The sequence below is a fragment of the Xenopus laevis genome, chromosome 3S (assembly GCF_017654675.1).
Source record: "Xenopus laevis strain J_2021 chromosome 3S, Xenopus_laevis_v10.1, whole genome shotgun sequence".
NCBI classification, from domain to species: Eukaryota; Metazoa; Chordata; class Amphibia; order Anura; family Pipidae; genus Xenopus; species Xenopus laevis.
The window spans coordinates 54,525,462-54,549,347 of record NC_054376.1 but is presented as its reverse complement, the minus strand read 5'-3'; the positions used below and the strand labels follow the sequence as shown (position 1 = coordinate 54,549,347).

The 23,886-nt window shown below is 34.8% G+C and overlaps 1 protein-coding gene across 2 annotated transcripts in view; it reads left to right on the top strand.

Moving 5' to 3' along the window:
• The window catches only part of aldh1a2.S (aldehyde dehydrogenase 1 family member A2 S homeolog), a 35,645-nt gene extending 12,223 nt beyond the window's left edge, over positions 1 to 23,422 (top strand). For both annotated transcript variants that reach the window (XM_018255476.2, XM_018255477.2), the window contains 12 exons: positions 1,590 to 1,694; positions 2,499 to 2,639; positions 4,285 to 4,414; positions 8,569 to 8,630; positions 9,613 to 9,741; positions 10,308 to 10,421; positions 17,150 to 17,252; positions 18,928 to 19,112; positions 19,781 to 19,945; positions 20,339 to 20,496; positions 21,779 to 21,853; positions 22,475 to 23,422. In XM_018255476.2, the coding sequence (XP_018110965.1) occupies positions 1,590 to 1,694; positions 2,499 to 2,639; positions 4,285 to 4,414; positions 8,569 to 8,630; positions 9,613 to 9,741; positions 10,308 to 10,421; positions 17,150 to 17,252; positions 18,928 to 19,112; positions 19,781 to 19,945; positions 20,339 to 20,496; positions 21,779 to 21,853; positions 22,475 to 22,547 (1,440 nt within the window). In that variant the 3' untranslated portion in view covers positions 22,548 to 23,422. The remainder of the gene's footprint in view (positions 1 to 1,589; positions 1,695 to 2,498; positions 2,640 to 4,284; positions 4,415 to 8,568; positions 8,631 to 9,612; positions 9,742 to 10,307; positions 10,422 to 17,149; positions 17,253 to 18,927; positions 19,113 to 19,780; positions 19,946 to 20,338; positions 20,497 to 21,778; positions 21,854 to 22,474) is intronic.
• Positions 23,423 to 23,886: the final 464 nt, after the last annotated feature.

Sequence of the window (23,886 nt, the reverse complement as noted above, 5' to 3'; positions counted from 1 at the left end):
AAAGCCCCCAGTGAATACATATTTACTGCAAAAGAATTTGGGCTTGGTGGTATAGATATCTGCAGACTGGTACTACCTGACATGGAACACTTTAGAATTTCAAAAGTGAGTTATTTACATGTAAGGTATTTCTTGTAAACCCAGCAGCTGGTAGTTTTCAAAACTTGAAACTGTTCCAGAAAATTAGATGAGGCACCTTATACGCACGCCGAACTAAACACTATGATTTTTACAGCCAATTTAAATGCGATCAACTTGGATTAATTAGAAATTAATGGTGATGCCGTGGTTTGTTTTTGAGTAAAATGGTGGGGAAATAGTTTTTTCCTGTTGCTGTTTAAGGTTTCCCACTATGATTGGTTTTGCTTTTGTTCTAAATTATTTGGGTGCTCAGGCCCTGTTTTCACAAACCTGAAAAAAAAACAAATTTTGAACCACACAGTATGAATGGCTTGTACTATTAATCCTGTTTTTTTTTTATACATAGTTTTCCCCAAAGGTTTTCAAAGTTCTTTGTATTCCACATTAATGACCAGTGTGATGGTGATACTGTTTTAGTATTACAGAGAAAATTTGGACTATCTGGATAATGGATTTCCAGATAATGGATCCCATACCTGTACCTATGCCTAAAATAGATGCTGGTAGTGACTGGTAGGCACCTTTCAAGATTGAAGAGGATACATTGTGATTGGTTAAATGAATTGTTATAAAAATAAAAACTGGGTAAATAGTTAGGCTGTGCAAAATAAAAAATGTTTTCAGTATAGTTAGCCAAAAATGTAATCTATTAAGGCTGGAGTGTATGTGTAACATAATAGCCATAGCACTACTTCCTGCTTTGCAGCTCTCTTGGTTTCCACTGATTGGTTACCAGTCAGTAACCAATCAGAGAATTGAGAGGGGGGCACATGGGTCATAACTGTTGCTTTTGAATCTGAGCTGAATACTAAGGCTCAATTGCAAACTCACTGAAGAGTTATAGCTCATGTGATCCCCCTTAAAGTCGCTGACTAACTCAGCGTTAGAGAGCTGAAAAGCAGGAAGTTGGGTTCTGTTATGTTTGCTCACTCCAACCTTTACATTTTTGGCTAAACAACTAAATTAGAAACATTTTTTATTTTGCACAGCCTATCTATTTACCCAGTTGTTATTTTTACACAGAACTGTTCCTTTAATAGTGTATGCCTTTATTAATCCACATTGTTAAATGTATTGTAGAATTATTGCATTTTTATATGAATTGTAAGCAGAAACAATACAACTAGACTTCATAGTTGATGTAGCTGGCCTTGCACTTCCTACTCCTTGGTGGAGTCAGACCATAAATTGCTCTTGGTATGGTATGTATAAAGCAGTATGGTTACTTGTAAAAAATCCTTGGCAAGTCTAGAAGGCAAAAATAGAGCATAATGCAGTTAGATCTATGAGGGACAGGGTGTGAGCAATTTTGTACCCTTGTTGCAATGTCTGCAATGAAAATTCACCTGTCCTGCACCTTTTATAAATAGAACACGACTGTTTTTCTTTTAAAGGTCAAGATGTCACTACAATATAAAAACCTGCTTATTTTTTTTTCTATTCCAAAGATTTTCATAAACAATGAATGGCAGACTTCTGAGAGTGGAAATACTTTCCCAGTCTATAATCCAGCCACTGGGGAGCAGATCTGTGAAGTTCAAGAAGCTGAAAAGGTAATTGCGTTAGAAAAAAAACTAGCAAGGTGTGAATTTAGCCTCCTCATCTCTAGCTGCTGATTTAATACATGTGGGAAGGAAACCCTGCCTGCACTGAGGACTTAAGGATAGTCTTCTGTAATATAAACTGTTACTTTGTGTTGTAAAATGAAAATATATTATATCACAGGTAACACACGTGGTTTTACCAGAGAGAGAGAGGATAACATCTCTAACAGAAGTTTTTGTCTAGCATAGCACTAATAGACTAGCACTGCTCTTTATTATCAAAGTCATTGTGAGCAGAAGTTAAAATACTCTTTTCTTTTCTTATGTTTTGTTAGCAAGTTTGGGTAATATATAATTTTACAGATCCAATAGGGCTTAAATTTGTTATCAACAAGTTCATTTTTCCTGCTGAAAGAGGAATTTCCTCCAAGCTTCAGTTTTTTTTTGCTTTCTTAGATAGGTTCTCTTGTAGTATTTCCCTATATGTCATTCTACAATGAGACTGTCAAAGCTCTGCTTTCAGTTCAATAGAGAATCTGTGCCTATTTGAAAATGTACCTGGGATTGCTATCCCAAGTAAATATGCTCACTTAGTAAAAGTGTTAGTGTGAGCAGCAATTACTTTATTGTGGAAAAGTGTGTTGTATGTTGTCACACACCTTTCAGTTTTTGGAATACAATTTTAAAGGCAATACAGTTTTGTCAGGCAGAATTGTTTGTCTCTTATTATGTGGATGTTTGTGTCTGTGTATATAATATAATTAATTTTTTAAATAATGATTACAATGATTTTTTTTTTTTTCTTCTTGCTAGGCTGATGTAGATAAAGCAGTTCAAGCTGCCCAACTGGCCTTTTCTTTGGGTTCTGTGTGGAGGAGAATGGATGCCTCAGAAAGGGGGCGACTGCTGGATAAATTAGCCGATCTGGTGGAAAGGGAGAGGACTGCTCTTGCTGTAAGTAGAATCTTACATACTGTGTTTTATGGTAAATCCTTGCACAGATGCGCAAAAAATTAGCATACCTCCATTTTTTTTGACCATGACCATTTTGTGGTTATACCCCCTAATTACCATGTTTATTTTACAAAATTTGGCAGGAAAGTTTGAGCACATTTCTGTGGTTTTTCTGTGTTATTACAGTTTTGCTAACGAAGGTGAATTGCTCTTTAAGCTACAAGTCACAGTTTCCCCAAGAGACCTGCCTATCTTAAATTGTTACAATTGTTTCTTTGCTAAATTGCTATTAATGTATCAGTGCACTTGTCACATATTCTGGGCTCTCTGCCAAAAGCCAATTAAGTTTTAGAAACTTTATATCTTTTTCTGGCTGTTCAGTGCAGGAGATCAAAGAGAAAGTCGGGACATTTCAGTAACAATCCGAGACTGTGGGTTTAGCGGTCAAAATTATGAATTATATCTAATTATTTTCCACTATCTCATTCATTTGCAAAGACATGATCTACACTCTTGGTCTTGCAAAGATGTACAGTGACTTGACTAATCATAGTCCAGTAGTAATTTAACAAAACTGTAAAAAAAAATGGTGATCTCTATTGTAGAGCTGCAACTCTACTACTAATTTTATTCCAGATAATATTTGGTTAAGAACATGTTCAATTAACCAGTCGATTACCAGTACAACAGTATTTTTACAGTATTGCAGCAACAAAAATATTTTTTTCAGGTGTCATGCACAGTAATGGTTTACTCTAGAAACTATCCATGTATTCATTTAACAGTAACTGCTTGGTTATGTTGCAGAATTTTCACTCCGTTATTAAAGCTTTCATGTTTTACAAAAGGATTTAGTGCCTGTAATAATTTGCAGATGTGGCTCTCTGTTATAAGACGTTTAAATGTTCAGTGAAACATGTCTTGCATGACTGGCAAAAATTAAGTGTCTGGTTAACTCCTGATGTGTACAGAATTTATTGAAACCGTGAATCTAGATATTTCTCAACTTCCTTTAATTTACTGCCTAAGAAAATACTGATTATAAAAGTGATGCCTATTTATGTCCTGCTGCATGCTTATTTGTGTATGCGGTATAAAATATCATTTGACTCTGACAATGCTTTTCCAGCAATGCAATAGACATTATTCCACAGTTATTTTAATTGCACTTTCTTTCTTTATGACTTTCTTTGAAAGACTGGGTCATCCAAAAGTAAAATATTGAAAGATGTCCACATATAATCTGCTTGGACTATATTTGCTAAAATTATGTATTTGCCCCAGGATTGTAAATGTACCTATTCTGTACTATTTATGTTTATTCTGTACTATTTATGTTTAAGTGGTCTACTAACTGTTTCCATTTGATTTGTGTCTGGTTATCTAGCCATTTGTGGATTGAGAGTGTGTTGAGAGATTAAATTCTGGTGCATTTGTATATGATCATCCAAAAAACTGGCTGTTTTATGACCCATGTTTGCATTGGAGTATAACTGAATTACATGTACCATAGCTTTATATTACTGCATAACTAGTTTACTGTAATGTCCTGAAGGTTTCTTTGTTCAAAGAATATAAAATGCTATTACTGCCTTTCAAATATTATGATTGTTGCACATAGTAAATTTGATATGTCTTTTTTCAGACACTTGAATCTCTAAACAGTGGCAAACCATTTATACAGTCTTATTATGTGGATCTCCAAGGTGCGATCAAAACATTCAGGTACTATGCTGGCTGGGCCGACAAGATACATGGACTGACTATCCCAGCAGGTAAACATTTCCATATGCAATATTCTAATGGAAACACGGTTACATTTTTGTAGTGAACTACATGTAGTAACATGTCTACAAGTAAATACTGAGTTTTTCTAGCAGAACTAAGTAATGCAGAGAACACAAGGTTATGCTACTTTTTTGTTGTTATCCGTTAAGTGTTTCTTTATAGAACCATAATATGCATGAAAAGCTCTGTCAACTTGTGGAAAAGAAAAAAAGAACTTAAGGTGAGAATACACCAGCCAACCAATGTTCCCACTAAGGTGTGCGCTCAGGCCCGCACACATAAGTTTTGAGGGCAGCACTCCTAACAAATTTTATTAAATCTGACCTGAGCACACGGTTTTTAAAAACTGCGCACACAAGTATAAAATTTGTGCACATTGCCGAGAAGGAATTAGAGGGAACACTGCAGCTAATGTCCAACCTTACAGTTATAAGGATAGGCAGATATGCAAGTAAGGGAGCTTAGTTACTTTTATAATTCATATTAAATGAGCGGCTGTTTAATTTACTTTGGCTGAGGCATTCTAGACAGCACACCTATTGGTTGTAAATATATTGTTCTATTAAACTGCAGTCAGTGCATAATGTCTATGGCAGGATAAGCAAAGTGATGCCTATAGGAGTTGTAGATAGCAAACATGATTTTAGGGTCCTCTGGCAAGCTGGGGGGAGGTAGTAACTGTCATGAAAACACATACACCTGGCTAACTGACTGATCCTTGCCTTCTTAGTTTAGAAGGGAGAGTTGTGAATATTGACTCCTCCCATCCAGAAATATAAATATAATTATTTACCCCAGTTAATTGGTGTTATGATGGAAGTAGGTTAATGGACCCCATCCAATAAACACTGTCCGGTATGGTGCACACAGAAAACTGATTGTGGTAATGCCTTGGTGCCGATCAATATTTGCATTTAATATCCCACATAACAAAACCACACTCCTGAAGACGGCTCACGATATAGAGCCGAAAAGTTGAATAAATACAATTTTTTTGGCAATGAAAGACCTGAGAGTGCGGTTTGTTATGTGGGATAAGTCTTAAACTTCGGTTGTCTAAATTTCCGGGTTTGCTTTCTGTTTTTTTCTTTTTATTCCTGTGAATTACTTTATGGTGCCCTTGTGACTGGAAGGAAAAACAGGTGCAGCATGTATTTTTTTTTTCTTTCCTCTAGAAAAATATGCTGCTGTGGGATCATCATTTTCCATAACAATGATCTCAATCAATGGTCACTTTATTTAGAAACCATATTGGGAGAACTTAATGAAGCACAACTGCAGTTATTCAACTGTTGTATTTCCCTACACCACCTGCTATATTTCAAACTGATGCATACATATGAAGACTCTGTTATAGAAAATTTATGATAAAGTTTAAGTTTTTCCTTGTGTAATAGGTTATAATATAAACGTAAATATTTCAGTGCCCTTATACAACATAGTAATTTGTCTTCTATTTTCACTAAGGATCTTACTTGACATAAGTAGGCTCCAGCAACTTATATTACATCATTCTAATTTAGGGTGATATGACTTCCCTGAAACATTGAAGGCAAAGTATATTTCTAAGAGATGCATTACCCATAAAATCCCAGTTCCCTCTCCAACATATTTGGTAGGAAAAAACATACTTAAATTGGTTTTCCAAATATCACAAAAAAAGTTAAGACCTATCAATATTTAATTGTTGCTGTTAAAATATGGGGTTTCAAAAACATTTGACTTCTTTGACCAAATACCCAATACAAGTATGGGATCTATTAACCAAGAATGCTTGGAACCTGGGGTTTTCCGGATAACAGATATTTCCGTAATTTGGATCTTTATATCTTAAGTATACTAGAAAATCCTATAAACATTAAATAAACCCAATAGGCTGGTTTTGCTTCCAATAAATGATTCATTATATCTTAATTGGGATTGAGTACAAGGTACTGTTTTATTATTACAGCGAAAAAAGGAAATCATTTTCAAAGATTTGGATTATTTCATTATAATGGAGTCTATGGGAGGCAGCCTTTCTGTAATTCTGAACTTTCTGGATAACGGATCCCATACCTGTACTACATTGACAACTACTTCATAATGCATCTGATTTAGATGGAAGATTCTGAAGCTTTATGAACAGGCATTTCCAATATTAAGCAAAGTTGTTGATCCATGGCAAAGTAGTAAATATTACATTACTACTATACCAGAATATAAATTGGGCCCTTAGTGGTAGTTTTAAACCTTTTTTTGCTGTTTGGAGATATCCCTCTTTCTCTTTTACCGGTGAATTCTAAACAGTCTAATGCTTTTATTGGTTGCAGATTAGTTAGAGCCCTGCCCACTTTAAAATTGGGTACTCACATAAAAAGTGACAATAGGTGTTCACACCTCAGCTTAAAAGGGAAAACATGCAAACCAGAAAAAAATAGAAAACCGCATGTGCAAAAAACAAAAAATGATATAGTTGTGTTAAGTTTACACATGCGCTTTAAAGGAATGGCAGCTTTTAATTCATTTTGCATGTTCGTGTATGGAATAAGTATAATAGTGGGGAAAAAACAGCATATGCTTGTGTATGGGTTTTATATTACAGAAACCAAGATACTTTACGAAAGATAAACTGGAAAATATAATCCATCAAGCTGCATGCCCATATTGTAGGTGGTCTCCTCAAGGGCTTAAGACCAACCCAAACATTCTTAAATAAGCAGAGTAGGACAAATGTCTCACTAAATGTAATATGGGAAATGTTCTTTCATTTCGTTGTTTGATAATTATCTCAAATCTACAAATAATAAATAAGGAACTAATTGCAAAAATAATTCTATATTTTATATATGTTGAAAATAAAAGATATATTATGAGTTAATAGTTGTTTGTATCTACATGGTTTTGTGAAGAAAAAATGATTCTAAAGCTTTAAAGGGGCAGCATAAACCTATGTTTACCCTAGCTAAACAAACATACGCATATTACATTGGACCAGGGATAAAAAAGTATCTTGCCTTTTCTTATCATTTAAAAAACATTTAAAAAGTGCCACTATAAAACACTAATGGAAAAGTGTTTTGTTTTTCTCTGTACTCACTCCCTCTCTCCCACTATTAACAAGTTATTTTGTTTAAAGGGAGATAATTAGCTCTTTATAAACAGCTGCTGCCTTTGATAGGCTTTGAAATAAGGAGAAGCTTATTATACAGAAGACTTATTTGTGAACTAGTAATTGTTTTACTAGCTTCTCTTCTGCAGACAGTGACTCAACATAACAAGGAAGTCAGACTGGAAATGCTAAAGTAAACATGGTTTTGTTTTCTTGTTTATGGCAACAATGACAACAAAAACAATATTTGTTGATTAAAGCAATAGACAAATAGTCCAATTTATTGAGCTTATTTATGTTGAAACTGCCCCTTTAATGTCCAACACTAATACAGGCCCACAGTGTGGGAATCTATGTACCAGGGTCTGACTTTCTAACATTGACCCTAAATTGTTTAAAAATGTAATTTATTTGAAAATGTTATTGGAGCTGATCCCTGTGGTACCTCAGAGCAGCAGTAGCAGGTTGGATACTATGAGAAACCTTATATACACACCTTTGTGGTAGCAGTCCTAATAGCACAAGACTGCCTGTAGTAGCAGTGTATAACAGCCTGTGTGGTATAGTAGGATGAGATGGTACCTTTAGTGTCTGAAAGGATACCAGCAATTTATAGATTGTGGATGTGGGATAACAGGCAAGGCCCAATCATGGGTTAGCTTCAGTTTCCTCGTTTTTCATGTCCAGCTCAAGAAATAACAAAAACGAGAGATTTTCCACAATTCGTTTTCATAAAATATGTTCTGCACAAACCCTATCTATTGAACTAATGTTTAACAAAGGGCTTTTAATGGTCCTACTTTTATAACCACTGAGATAGCACAATACGTATTTTATATTGTAGGAGATGTGCCTAGTTTGCCACAAGAATTAAAAGTATATCAAATCATCAACCAAACCCAGTGCTATGTTAACTTGTGAGCAAAACGCTAGGTGACAATTTATATATAGTGTCATTCATGTATTATTTAATCATCTACTTGTGTATATATATTTATATTGAAGAGAGAGCAAGTCTGATTTTGCTTATTCTATTCCTCTGCTTTTAAGATGGAGATTACTTAACGTTTACTAGACATGAACCCATTGGCGTGTGTGGTCAGATCATCCCAGTAAGTATGTCTTCGCTATTGCCCTTATTTACTTTCCTTTGGAGTGGCTCACAGTGCAGGCACACAATATGGGACCTGCAGATGTGTGTTTTCTATTACAGGGAATATAATCTTCCTATTGTTGACATATCTTTAACGGCTTCCCTGCATATGATTATTTGGATTGGTTTATAGGAGTTTATCTGTGTTATGAAAAGTCAGGTTCTCCAGCCAATGAGACTTTCTGGAAAAATGTAAAATAAATGCTTGTTTAGTGATCTATAAGTCAGGTTTTTTTTTCTTACAATTTGGAATACTTTTTAAACAAATAGAATACTAGGCTATGAGCAATCTCTCGTAAAAACTTTAAAGAGGACTGTTTTCAAAAAGTTCTTATGTGGTAGGTCATGTTGTAAAACTATTAGATATAATTGTTCCACTTAGCAGATCTTTTTGTAAGGATACTTGGTAGTCCTGGAATAATGGTTTCCTATTCTTTCTTTTTTTTTCATTTTGTTTTTTTTCTTCTTGGTCACTGGCACAAAACATGTGACTGTTACAAAATGGATATTCAGACCAATAAATGGACCTTCTGTTCAATCTGCCATTACACTAAAATATCAATGCAAATAAATTATTCACGTGTATATTACTATTATTGAGACCTAATTTTTATTTATATGTTCTTGATTGCCTGCTTTGTAAAGGTTGTGTTTTATTCACACCAACCCCTGCCCATTATGCCTCGGAGCCAATATATTTTAGAGAGCTTTAAATTCTGTGCTTTCATGGCTAGAACAAATAATGCCAAAAAGGTAAAACTAGATGTTTTTTGTTTTAAATAAAGTCACACCACTTTAACTGTAGCCCTGGCTAGTGCTAGTAGAAAATGCATACCAACAAATCTACAATATGAAAATTTTTGTGGAAATATTTCTAGTAAATATAAATTTTAAACACAAAGGCAAGCTAGAATTTTCTTATACGTATCTGTGTTCTACAGTGGAACTTCCCCCTGCTGATGTTTGCCTGGAAGATTGCTCCTGCCCTGTGCTGTGGGAATACTGTAGTAATTAAACCCGCTGAACAGACTCCGCTCACTGCTCTCTATATGGGAGCCCTCATCAAAGAGGTAAATAAAAAATGCACTTGTAGCAATATCCCGCTGAGATTAAAAATGTACATTTTTTTTTTAAAAGGGATTGTTCACCTTCCAAACACTTTTTTCTATTCAGTTGTTTTCAAATTGTTAACCATAAACATATTTAGTCTTTCAGTCTGGCAGCTCAGTGATCCAGGAGCATCTGAACTGTTACAATTTGATACATTTAGTTGATGCAATTAGTTGATATATTTCTCAGCAGTATCTGTGAAACATTAGCAACTATTGTATCAATTCTAACAGCTGCCTTTAATGAAACTCAGCAGGGCTAAATGTATCAATTAAATGTATCAACTTGGAACAGTTAAAGAGTCGGCGACCCCCCTCCCAGAGCTGCTTTAGAAGGTTAAAAATGAAACTTCATACTTCAATATTAGAAAAATGGTCACAAATAGAAAATATAAAGTAATTGGAAAAAGCCTTTATTTTTGAACTATCTGAAACCAACTGAACTGAGAAAAGTGTTTGAAGGTGAACAAGCCCTTTAATGTGGACAGTACAGATACACCATATTCCTTCTGTTTTCATTCTGATAGGCTGGTTTTCCACCAGGAGTTGTTAACATTTTACCAGGATATGGTCCAACTGCAGGCGCGGCAATAGCTTCTCACATTGGAATTGATAAAGTTGCATTCACTGGTTCCACTGAGGTATGTATATACTAATGTATTAAAAGAGATGTCTTTCTTACATCTCCCCACTGGCAGACTTGGAGTTAACTAAATTAAAACACAAGCTTTAATTCATTTCATTAAAACAATATAAAATAACATACACAAAGGATCATTTAAAAACTTCCTTCTAATCAGGAAGAACCGCAAGGCAGTGATCGTGTTCCGATGCTTTCTAGCCTTCTTGGCCCATCCTGTAGCTGACAAGCAGCACCTCCCTGGGGACAGCTGGCAAGACTTAAAGCTATCTATTGGGTCTTAAGATTTATTTCAATTTCTATTACTTCAACTCCCCAATTAACACACACTGTGTGATACTAATTCAATCCCCTATCATATTTGGAGTGTTGATGTCAATCGATGTATGCTTTCTCAATATTGGTCCTAGCATCCAAGGTGGCCTGGAGTGTGTGGAATAAAGGTGGCCATAGATATTAAGATTTTTCTCTCCCTAACATCAGTTTTAGTGCGAACTGACAAAATATCGTGAGGTTGGTGGGCACCAAACAATCATACATCTAACGTTTTTTCGTCCAACATAGGTCAGAAAATCGATCAGTCAGGTTAGAAAGTTAACATCGCTCACAGTGAAATGTATCCATTGTACAATTGTTTGCAGGGCTTCCTAGCTTCAATTAAACAATATCACTTGAAGTACAAATGGTACATTTAAATGATCATTTCAGGATAAGCTGGATCCTACAATAATGGAAAAATCTAAATAATCTTAACATCTATGGCCGCCTTAAATTTGTTTGTCTTTGTATATGAGTGGTAAATTTTATTTTACTTGCTCCAGCATATTTTGCTGCACTGTACTGATTAGAAACCAACCTTGGCAAAAACAACAAGCTCCTGTACAAAACTAAGGACTCTTCGGTTTGAAACCTTGCAATTGTGAGGAATGGCAACACAGATGTATCAAAAGACGCTAAATAATCATCATGTCCATGCAAGTTAGTATCGACCTACTTGCATACATACAGATTCCAAGGTGTTTTGTTCACCTTAACAAATTGTGATCCATCTGTATAACTGATTTGCATGATAGGGTGAGCTATATGGGTGAGATGTGGGTGTATGCAATGTAATAAAGCATTACATATTTGGGGTTTTGTGTGCCTCTTGTTCTGAGGCATCTTGTATGAGATCTGTGAACATATATTTGAGCAATATCCATGTTTGTCCATTTATGGGTCAGTAGTCAGCATACATTAGTGAATAGGAAACCACCTATAGTTTCACATTGCTTTCTATACAGATTCCTTATTTGTCTGAAATGTAAATACATTTATTTTAAAAAAGAAAATAGAAAACTTTGCTGATGAAATATTTCTGTGATACTAGGAAAAACAAACAAAGCACAAACAACTTTGTATAGTTATATTATAGTTTTTTCCTTCCCCCCCCCTCTTTGTCCTTTGATGTCACCCATCTCACATTTGCAGGCAATGAAGTGGTAGTAGCTGTGCCTGCTACAAAATTACATTTTAATTCCAAGGAAGCTTTGTTTGGTTTCTGTACATCTTGGAACCCTAATGATGTCATCAATAATCAATGAAAAAGAGAAAAATACTGCTGAAGAATAGATGTATGGTTAATAATAGATTTCCCAGTGTGCAACTGTGTAGCAAGTCACTCCCTTGCCAAATACACTGTACCAAATACATAAGGGAGCCTAATGAGCACTAGCACTGGTCCCCCCTAATTTCATAATTCACTTGTTGTTAAATGGTTTGGGTACACTGCACATTGTGTCTAATGTAAATCTCCCAAAATATGAGATACATAGTTGACCCTACTCTTGTAGGGATGTTGATTTAATGGATTTATCTGTGATAATATACAGTGATTTTTCCATGACTGTGCTGGTTGTAGTACTATATGTAGTAGTAGTATATATCTGGGCCACCATATTTTTTTTTCCTTGTAAATCTTGATTGTTTTAGAAACCTAGTCACTGCTAGTAATCCCAGAATGCCTCCTACTGCATGAATCATTGTATACACAATTGCAAAAGGACTCCATACCAGACACACTTATCTCTTGTTTGAAATAATATCACCCGAGGTATTGTTTCAGATTTATAAATGCTTATCAGAAGAGTGACTCGGCTCCTAGAAATTCATTCCACTAAATAACTTTTTTCTTGCTTGAAGACAGATTGTTTCATGGAAACCAATAATCCCAGCCAGAATTATTTATGTTAGGCGTCTCATAATCTTATGCCTTTTTAGCAATAGCTTTGCTACTAAACTCATGCAAACTTAGGTTTTTCCAAAACAAGCAGAATATGTACCCCTATTTATTTAAGTTTATGCATTCATTCTGCAGAATGTAAAATGTTGAAAGTACTCATTATCAGTGTATTGTACACTTTTGTATGCTTTCTTATAATATATTACAATAGTTTCCATTATTTCCAAAACCCAGAACCCACTACAGGTATGGGATTCGTCATCCAGAAAGCTCCAAATTAGCGAAAAGGCGACCGCTTTTCCCATAGACTCATTATAATCAAATAATCCAGAGTTTTTAAATTGATTTCCTTTTTCTCTGTAATAATAAAACTAATATATAATTAATCCTTATTGGAAGCAAAACCAGCCTATTGGGTTTCTTTAATGTTTACATTTCCTAGTAGACTTAAAGTATGAAGATCCAAATTATGGAAAGATCAGCTGTCTAGACAACCCCAGGTCTGAGCATTGTAGATAACGGGTCCCATACCTGTATTAGAAATAGAGAGAATAGCATACCTTTTTTTACCTAAAATATTAAAAACCTCACACATATTATTCCCTCTCAACTCAAATACAAACAAATGCATATTAAAGTGTTTGTTGTATTGAAGGCATGTGACACTTTCCTTACAACGGTTAGGTATGAGGAAAATGTGAACACAAGGCAGGGCCCTTCATGGGTGCATTTTAGTTGCTAGTGATCCTATTTTAAACTCATCCATAGATTTTTTTTTTTTTTTTCTATCTCCTAATTTTTAATGAGCTAACAGTTGTTAGATCAAAAGATGTCGATTTAATATCAACTAAGGAGCTGACTTTAAAAGCCTGGCTAATAGGAAGTGAAAAGCACCACTAATGTGAAAAAGAGGGTCTCTAAAATTCTAACCAAGACCAGATGTCAATTCTTAATGCAAACAGAGTATAAACCGTTCCATATTCCATATTTCCTGTCACAGCAGACACTTATAAAAGCAAGTCAACATTATCGCATCTTAAATATACCCACTGTAACAACTATTTGTAAATCTAGGGCTTTACTTTCGATAAATGAGGAAAATGCTTTCAGGCAGAGAATATGATCTTTTGTCATGACCCCTGTACTTGTATTTACCATTGTACAGAGCTTTTAGAGGTTTAATTCATTTAGCTTGGCAAACCAATGAACTGCTATATTAGCCATAAGGCATATAAATTGATGTTTATCTAGCCAAAGCTTTGAATAATCTTATATTTCCAGTGTCCAGTTATGGAACATTAGTTAAAACTAAATTCTATGCTGTTTAATTAGTTAGTACAATTTGTTTGTGGCAAGCTATTTTTATAAAAAAAGAAGTAGAGGATCCCCAACTGGGCAAGTTCAACACAATAGAAACTGCTACCCTATATTTCCAAAGCAAAAATATTTAGGGTATTTCATTTCTATGGGATTTTAAAAGGCATATTTATCAAAGGGTGAACTTTCACCCTTCGATAACTACGCCTTTAAAAATCCCATAGAAATGAATGGAGATATGCGGGATTTCACTCCAGTGGACTGTGGTTATCTATAACTTCACTTTGATAAATATACCCCTAAGTATTCTATCTTGTTTATTGTTTTCTCACTTTCATCTTCCGTTAGAATTGTAATCATTCCATTCAACTAATTCTGCTTTAACTGTAAATAGAATATTTTTGCAAAAAAAACGGGCCTATATCTTCTACCATGTTAAGGCTCATGAATCCTCTCATCCTAAATCGCCTACATTTTAAACATTTTATCCTTATACTTGAGTATCATATTTTTGTCAGCTATCTTTATAATTACAGAACCTTTTAATGAGAATTGCTGTTTCAAACATGTTGGCCAAGATGTTTTGGGGTGACTTTTTACAATGCTGGTCTGCACGCCCTGTGTCAATAAAAGAGTTGAACATCTCCGTTCTAGACCGAGCACAAAGCAAATCTATGTACAATGTGTGATAATTTTGGACCAATGCCCTACATATTTTCGTTGGTTTTGAGAACCTTGTTTTACTTGGCAAAGTGTTTTCTTTGTTACAAATCATGATGCCATCATTACTCAAGCAGATGCAAACCGAGTCATCAAAGCAAACTAAAGAAGAATCACAACTGTTTAATGCCAGACAAATGTTTTCAGCTAACAGCTGTATTATTACGGATTCAGATTTACTCAGCAAGATTTTCCTTTTATTTCAGAAGTGAGATTAATGTCAGGTTGCTTGGTATAGACATCAGCGTTCCGCCTAACTAAAAAGCTGTTTACGCTAGAGTTTTAAAATAGCTTAGTTTAATAGAGTTGGCAGGAGGAAAGCTGTAAGACAGTGATCCCCAACCAGTAGCTTGTGAGCAACATGTTGCTCTCCACCCCTTGGATGTTGCTCCCAGTGGCCTCAAAGCAGGTGCTTATTTTCGAATTCCTGGCTTGGAGGCAAGTTTTGGTTGTATAAAAAACAGATGTACTGTCAAACAGAGCCTCAGTGTAGGTTGACAATCCTCAAAGGGGGTACTAAATGGCCAATCACAACACTTATTTGGCACCCCCGGAACATTTTTCATGCTAGTGTTGCTCCCCAACTCCTTTTTAGTTCTGAATGTTGCTCATGGGTTCAAAAGGTTGGGGATCCCTGCTCTAAGGCATGTCTTACAAGTTGAAATTTTAAATAGCTATTATATTATACAACAAAATCTCTAATCATTGAAATGAACTAGGGATGCACCGAATCCAGGATTCGGTTCGGGATTCAGCCTTTTTCAGCAAGATTCGGATTCAGCCAAATCCTTTTCTCTGGCCGAACAGAATCCAAATCCTAATTTGCATATGCAAATTAGGGGCGGAGAGGGAAATCACGTGACTTTTTGTCACAAAACAAGGAAGTAAAAAATGTTTTCCCCTTCCCATCCCTCCTAATTTGCATATGCAAATTAGGATTCAGTTTGGTATTCAGGGGTTCGGCCAAATCCAAAATAGTGGATTGGGTGCATCCCTAAAATGAACAAACTTTAAGTAGCAACCAGACTTGAAAAGCATTGGTCCCTTTATTTATCACTCATGGGGTCTTGTTACAATCTCCTTTTCAGGTATTTGCTGCCCTGCTAAGCATATGACATAACATTTGTTAAGGAAGCAGCACAAATGTTAGCCTGTGTATTATCTAAAGGCACTGAGACTTGCATAAATTACTCATCCTGTGCTTTTTCCATCACCTCTGATTGCTTTCCAGTTTTGGAAATTGTTTACAGGAATGTCTACAGACAGACGTGGTAATATTCAGCTGAGATTTATGGCACAATATTAAACAGTATTCAGGATATTGCACAGACACAACTACAACAACAATTTAATTCTCATATTATGTGACTAGACCATAGCTTTAGAACATTCAACTTAAATTTAGAATTGCACTAATATATTCTTTGTGTACTACATACAATTACAGAATAATCCCAACAGGCTGGGAAGGAAGTCATCGTTTTATCCAGTATAATCATTTTGTCCATTCCCCTTTGTTTAAACGACTGTAGTTGGACTGCAGAACAGCAGTGAGCAAGCTGAAGATGATTTTAGAAAGTAAATAGACTGCTATAATTTAATAATTTTAATGTTTCCAAAACATTATTCATTTTTATAAGGTTTATGTAGGTGATACCGTTTTTCCTAAAGTTCTGTGATTTGGGCATTTTTTTGGTATATAGTTGTTTAAGATCTACAGTATATAGCAGACTACATGGACAGCTAGGAAAAGGTAGGAATGACCGTGGCCGATGGCTTGAGCAAAAATGAGTTATTGTTGCTATTATTTCATACTACATTTCTTCCTAAAAGAAAGACAAAACAGAAATGATATATTCTCTATAAATATCATTGCTAAAAGTTAATTTGATTGGCATCTTCGTATTTAAGAAAGCTCTTGTAAAGGCAGTGATTGTTTAATGTTTTAATGGGCAGTATCTTCATAAACATCTATCAAGTTTGATAGGGATTTGTGTGCTGGGAGGAAAGTGTGGGCTGCATCTTAGCTACAGAAAATACTGATATCCATCTTGGATCTTGTTCACCAAATTTATGGGGGTTTAATCAAATGGAATGCTGGCACAGTAAACCAGGCTAGCAGAGCTCCATGCTCTAAGAATTTAAAAAGAAAAACAAAACTCTCCGAACAAACTCCTGTAGAACACTTTCATATCAGGTATATGTTTTCTATCAATATATGTACATATGCAAACTTTAAATTGGTCGTGTGCAACCTTATCCATGTACAGGAATAAAATCAGAAAAACCCGTTGTCCTATATGGTGCATCTATATTATATCTGGGTTTTAAAGATACAGCACACTACATAATTAATAGTGGCAGTTAAAATGATACTGATACAACCAAAATGTTGTCGGTTGCTACTTCATTTTAGCAGAATGTTGATAATCTATCTGTATATCTGACACTTTTTACCGATGTCCTTTCAGGTTGGAATGCTTATTCAAGAAGCAGCTGGCAGAAGCAATTTGAAGAGAGTGACTCTTGAATTAGGAGGAAAGAGCCCCAACATTATCTTTGCTGATGCAGATTGTAAGTTTGGTTGCCTTTCTGTTTTAAAGAAATGATTTCATATGCTTGATGCTATAGTATAATTTTAATTCAACCAAAACATTGGTGAAATAAAGCCCTCAGTGTGACTCGGTCTAACACAATCAAATATTAAAATACGTTTTAAATATTATAATTAATCTGTCAGATGCTGATAGATTTAAAATCTAAAAATGCACATTTAGATAGAGCTTGGGATGTAGTGATGGGTGAATCTGACACGTCTGGCTTCGTCAAAAATTTACGAAACAGTGAATATTTTGCCAAATACTATACATTAAAGTCTTTGAGCAACAAATTAATTTTTTTGACGCACAACAATTTTTTCAAATTGTACCCTAGAGAGACTCACTGCAATGTTGTTAGTGTCAGAAAGTGAAAAAAATATGATACCTAGCCCTTAACTCTACTCATCCACTAAATTATTTCATTTCATACATGTCTCCTTTACCTTATACAAGCTTTAGAAAACTTTCTGCAGAGCTGTGAATAGCCAAAACAATTTTATTTGTTAATCGTCACCAATATGGGGAATGTGTTCAATGCATGCACCACTATTGTGTTCTCCATAACAGGCAAGCAGAGTCATGCAATGGATAAACTATCACTGCTCATCATTGTAGAACTAAATAGCATTGAAATCGATTCCGTCCCTTTGTGAGAGAGCCCGCATTGCTGTGGCAGTTGGCGCTACGTATGTGATTGGAGCTTGTTTAGAGGGCTGGCAAATATGAAGTTTGTCATTGAAAGCTGAGGATGTAGAGGATAAGTTTTCCACATGCTTCAGTGTCCTGTTTGATTAGACTGCGCAGAATTGTGGTCTTGGTCTTTGAAAAGACCACGGTTTTATGGGTAAATCTGTTTCAAGTAGTCAGTGGTATTTCCCGAAACAGAGTTCAACTGGATGATAATTAATGTGATTTAAGGTAATTGAGGTTCACTAAATAACATATTCTCAGTAGGCTTTTTATGTGGAATACAAAATAGATTGGACTTTACATGTCCTTTAACCAAACATTTTCCGAAAAAATTTAATTAAATTATACTACAGTTTTTCTAAATAATATTCTAGCTGTAGTGTTCCTTTGAATTATGGCTTTAACCAAGCTTCTTTGTGTTGGGTAGAGTAACATTATGTTTTACCACAGGACAATTTGGAAATCTCATAATGTGCTATATACATTTGCGTTGGTGCCAAGCAAAGCACACCTGCATTATTTAGTAAAGTTCAAAATGAATCATAATTTAAATTCCAATATCTGGCATTTGGCAATTTACTGACTTTCTTTTTAAATACTAAAACTGGAAAAATGTCTTTAAATTAAAATGCAATTTAATCCAAGTAATGAATTTATATGCAAACCTAGGGGCTTTTTAGTTAGACTGGAGGGACATAGTAGTGAGTTTTAGTCGTTTCTGGATAACCGGTTCTGCTGCTTAAGTTATTACACTCCGTATCTTCTGACAGCCGCTGGGGCCTGAAAAATAGTTTGCTGTGGGGCTCAGTAATATCTAGTTACGCCACTGGTCAACTTTATTCAAAATAACATAAGCTCTCTGATGACATGTAAATAAGATCCTTTTTAGCTCCACCCAAACAGTTTATGATTTTTCTTTTATTTTCCTCTTCACCAATTTTTTGTTCCTTCTCTTCTAGTGGAATATGCAGTTGAGCAAGCACATCAAGGTGTCTTCTTTAACCAAGGACAATGCTGTACGGCTGGCTCACGGACGTTTGTAGAAGATTCCATTTATGAGGAGTTTGTTCGGAGAAGTGTCGAACGTGCAAAGAGAAGAATAGTTGGAAGCCCTTTTGATCCCACTACAGAACAAGGCCCCCAGGTATTATTCCTCTGAGTGAAAGAGAAAAACACATTGAATTCAATGGGCATCAAAATAATTTTGACGCACATCAATTTTTACGTGAGCGTCAATTTTTATATGCGCGACTATTTGGTCCAAATACATTAAAGTCAATGGGTTTCCGAATAATTAAGAATTTTCTAAATAATTCGCTTGCGGTGAAACATGGAAATTCGCAGTGAATTCGTGTCTGGCGCCCATCACTTCAACAGTCCCCTGGTTTTTTTTTTTTATTGTGAACAGTTGCAACATGCATTGATCTTTCTTGGTAAAAGAAAATGCATAAAGTCAGTGGGGAGATGCAAGTAAAACATTATATATCCTTTTGCAGTATGCGGTTCTGAGGGCAATAAAGGGTAGAGCATTGATAAAGGTTAATATGGTTATGATACTATGCACCAATTCTCTGTGTGCTAGTTGTGCCGGAAGCTACTGATAAGTGAGAAATGTTACAATGTACCCAGTCCGGTTCCTTCTTACCCCACAGATACATAAATATTCCTGTAAATTGTTGCTTCCCATTTTTGCACTGTCTTGAAAAATGTAGTAAAACGTCTTAGTTAAAAATGGTCTGAGCTCATTCCTATCCAAGGCCATGTCACTTTTTATTGTCATCACAAAAAAAAATAACATTGCTTTTCTTCTAGACTGATAAGAAGCAATATAACAAAATACTGGAACTTATTCAGAGTGGAATAGCTGAAGGAGCTAAGCTGGAATGTGGTGGAAAAGCATTGGGAAGAAAAGGATTTTTTATAGAACCAACCGTTTTCTCCAATGTAGCGGATGATATGCGGATTGCCAGAGAAGAGGTAACTCAGTCAGACTATGATATCATTTTACTTGTATAGTGATTTTTAGACTGTCTCAAAATGTTGAACCATAGGCAAGTTTAGTTCAAAGAGTTCATAATATCATACTGTATATACTTTATAGAGCACCAGATAGTACTTGCTGGGTATGCACTATTATGGTTTCGTCCCTGGATATCAATATCCTGGCTCTTACAAAGTTACAGAATTCCTGAAAAAAATATGGTTTAATGTTTTCTCATTGTTCATGATTGTACAGTTTACTATCATCTTCCTTGTGTTTGAGTTGAACTACTTTAGTATTAGATTTTTAAAAATTCAGTTCTCTTTTTTTTTTTTCTAAATGGATAATTTAATATATATAGGCAATTAATGAAATTTTTTATTTTGTAGATTTTTGGACCTGTTCAACAGATATTAAGGTTTAAAACTGTTGAGGAAGTTATTGAAAGAGCCAACAATTCAGATTATGGTCTAGTAGCAGCTGTTTTCACCAATGATATCAACAAAGCCTTGACTGTTTCTTCAGCAATGCAAGCTGGAACTGTTTGGTAAGGAAATCTTGTGTAGGAAATGTTCAATGACAACCTTAAAATCATTATTAGGAAGGCTAAATTTAATCAGAGCGTATTAACGTCAGTGCCAGTGAGGCCTCCAATAAATTGCTAGAGTCCAAGCGGTTAAATTATGCTGAATTTTCTGTAAAATAAAACATGCCACACTTTGGAATAAACATTAAGTTTGCTATATTCACTATAGACTTGTAAACGACAGAAGGAATTAATGATGGTTTCCATAGTGATGGAAGCTATTGGGCCTCAACAGGATCCAGTACATGCCTATATTTTACTTTGCCTAAGTCCCATTGGTAATTTAATAATAGCTGAAACATAGATTTAGATAAAATTATAATTATATATCCGTGCTCTATATAAAACCTTTTTTTATGTTACATCCTGTAATATATCAGCATTTAATAACTTGCATTCCTTTCCTTCTAATGATTTTATATACTGAATGAGCAGTGCTGGAATTTTCTGCCTTGGGGCCTTTTTTGAACATGCAAATCTAAATGAGCCTTTCTAAGTTCAGGAAAAAGTACTTTATTTGCAATGCAGTCTAATTAAAAAGCAGATTACATCATTTTTAGAATATTGAAGGTAATGCAGTTATTTTTTTTTAGCCTGCAGAGCTGTTTAAAAGCTGTAAATGTATGTAGGTTTTTACGATCAATGTGCTAATTAAATTAGTGCAGTGGGTGTTTGACATAACTGAATACTGTGGCAATGGAGCTGGAAGGCATAAACTTATTGAGTATCCCTTGCAATTATATTGTACTTGATTCTTTACTTATATGCAGGGTACTAGAGCATAAAAGCTGAGATGGTAGTACTTAAAGGTTTTTTTATACTACTATACTATATTTTATACTATTTCACAACTATATAGTCTGCCAAATGGAGAACGTAATAGCCTATTATAAAAAAAAAAGAAAATGATTGAGGGTGGAAAATAAAATTATTACAATCAAAATATATAGATATTACTAGGTTACAAAGATAATGTGGAGAACCCCATAGTAGACAGTAATGAAAATACATTGTTTATGTTACAAAACTTTATATTTAATTACAAAAAAATTTACTAGTATCTTATCCATAAGCCTATGGAGCACACAAGCAGGCTGTGGGCAATAAAAAAACTGCATCCAACCTGCAAGCCTTCAGCTGTTCAGCTTAGTAGAAGAGTGCTATTCCATGGGTATCTTGAGGATTCTTACTATTTATGAAAACTTTTAAACAAATTCTTTTGTAATATGTTTTTTTGCCGCAGGATAAACTGTTACAATTCTCTGAATGCACAAAGCCCATTTGGAGGCTACAAAATGTCTGGCAATGGAAGAGAAATGTAAGTTGTTGTTTTTTTAATCTATTTAAGGTATCTTTTCAGTTACAAAATGCAAGACAAAACTACTTGCTTTTTACTTCATTTTATCTAAGCTCTTTGTAGAAATGGTATTACCTAGTGTTGTCTATGAACACACATTCTGGCTACAAATTTTCCTGTTGAGACACATTTAAAAATGTGCATAATATATGCTTGCTGACTCCTGACCTCCTTTTGGTCTTTTTTCCCTAGTGATATCTTATGAGTCAAGCCTGATTAGTGATTATAATGCCATGTAATACTTTTGTGCGAAAAGATGAGAGACTTTCTTAAATCTGGATCTTACATTCAGGCCTAAACAGCTGTGGATATTTTCTGTATAATTACCCCATAGCAGCATCACAGGGTAGTAGCACAGGCTTTAGAATTTAAGAATAGTTAGACTTGCACAGTCTTTTCCTTATGAGTTGATTGTTATTGTGAACAAACATAACGTAATTGGTCCACTTGTTCTAGTCATTATTAAATGAGATTTTTTTTTTTATTCTTTGAGGTTAAAAACAAAACACTTAAAAAAAAAAAAAAAAAAAAAATGTAGTGGAAAGTATCCCAATCAACTCATATACTTTTTTTTTTTTTTAGGGGAGAGTATGGGCTGAGGGAATATACAGAAGCAAAAACAGTGACTATAAAGATTCCACAGAAGAATTCCTAAAAAGACAATTGCAAGAAACGCAACATGCAAATAAACAGAGTCCTGCGCCTAAGCATGCATTAACTCTGTTCTCTTGAATGGGCATTGAGACATGCATGGGTTTAACGCCATTGTACTTAGTCTGGACTGTCTCCTACATTTCTTCTTCGAGCAAACACCTAAAAAAACATACTGCGTATAATTATACAGTATATTTAAATTGTTTCTGTAGTTTTAAAGCAAAAAAATATGGGAAGACCCATAAAGGAATTGTAGCTGTCCCATATACTTTTTCAGAACAGTAAGGTAGGAGCCAATGTATTGTATTTAAAGTAGGTATTTTGTAGTTATCCGTCCTTATGTATAGTCTGGAATGTGTAAGAGTTAAGTCCAGCTATTCACAAGTCTCCTCTTAGAATTCTGCATTGACTTTGTACATGAGGTCTACACGGTATCACTGTGAATTCCTTATTGCCCTTTTTAGTATCATCTTTAAAACTCCTGGAACTTTATTTATTGCTTAATAAAACAGAATAGATAAGTGAAGCAGACTTTGTTTTTTTAGATATTTGAAAAGTTTACTTGTAATGGCTCATAAAATTGAGAAGAGTTCTGCTTAAAAAGGGTCTAAAATTTTAGGGAATTTTATTAGTTTATAAGACAAGTCATTACAGTTTTAAGGCACTACTGCATTTTAATATGCTGAGTTAAAATGGAAACGTGTGCAGTGCTGGATGTTTACTTTATGCATGTTACTGTTGCTTATAGTGTATAGAGATTCCTATTGTAGGCATATTTAGAGTATCCTTGTATTGCGCTTCCCATTTTAACTCTATGTATGTAAATATATGAAATTACTCTTTCTTGTTCTTTATAAATATTCATGAAACTACAAATTTAAATAGTTGTGAAGTGGTTCTTTCTGTCAGTTGGGGAAGGCTTCATCATTAAATTCTGAATAAGCCTTAAGACTTAAAATTGGACCAGATTGGTTGCATCACCACAAAGGAACATGGCATGTTTCAAAAACATTATGTGACACTACTGTACCAGCCCCATGAACATACGTTTCTCCTTGTGCAGTATAGTTACATTCTGCTTCATGCACTACAGCATAATAAACCCAACGGATTATAAATATTTATCACAGGCAAGTCAATTCATGCAAACATATATTCCACACTTCTGCAAAAACAACTGTTCTAAATTGTCTCCGTTATGTGGAATTTGCTATCAAATGTTAGAATCAATGAACCCATTCCTTCTGATATGGATTTGCACCCTTATTTGAAACCTTAAAGGAATTGTTCAGTGTAAAAATAAAAACTGGGTTGTGCAAAATAAAAATAAAAATTCTTAT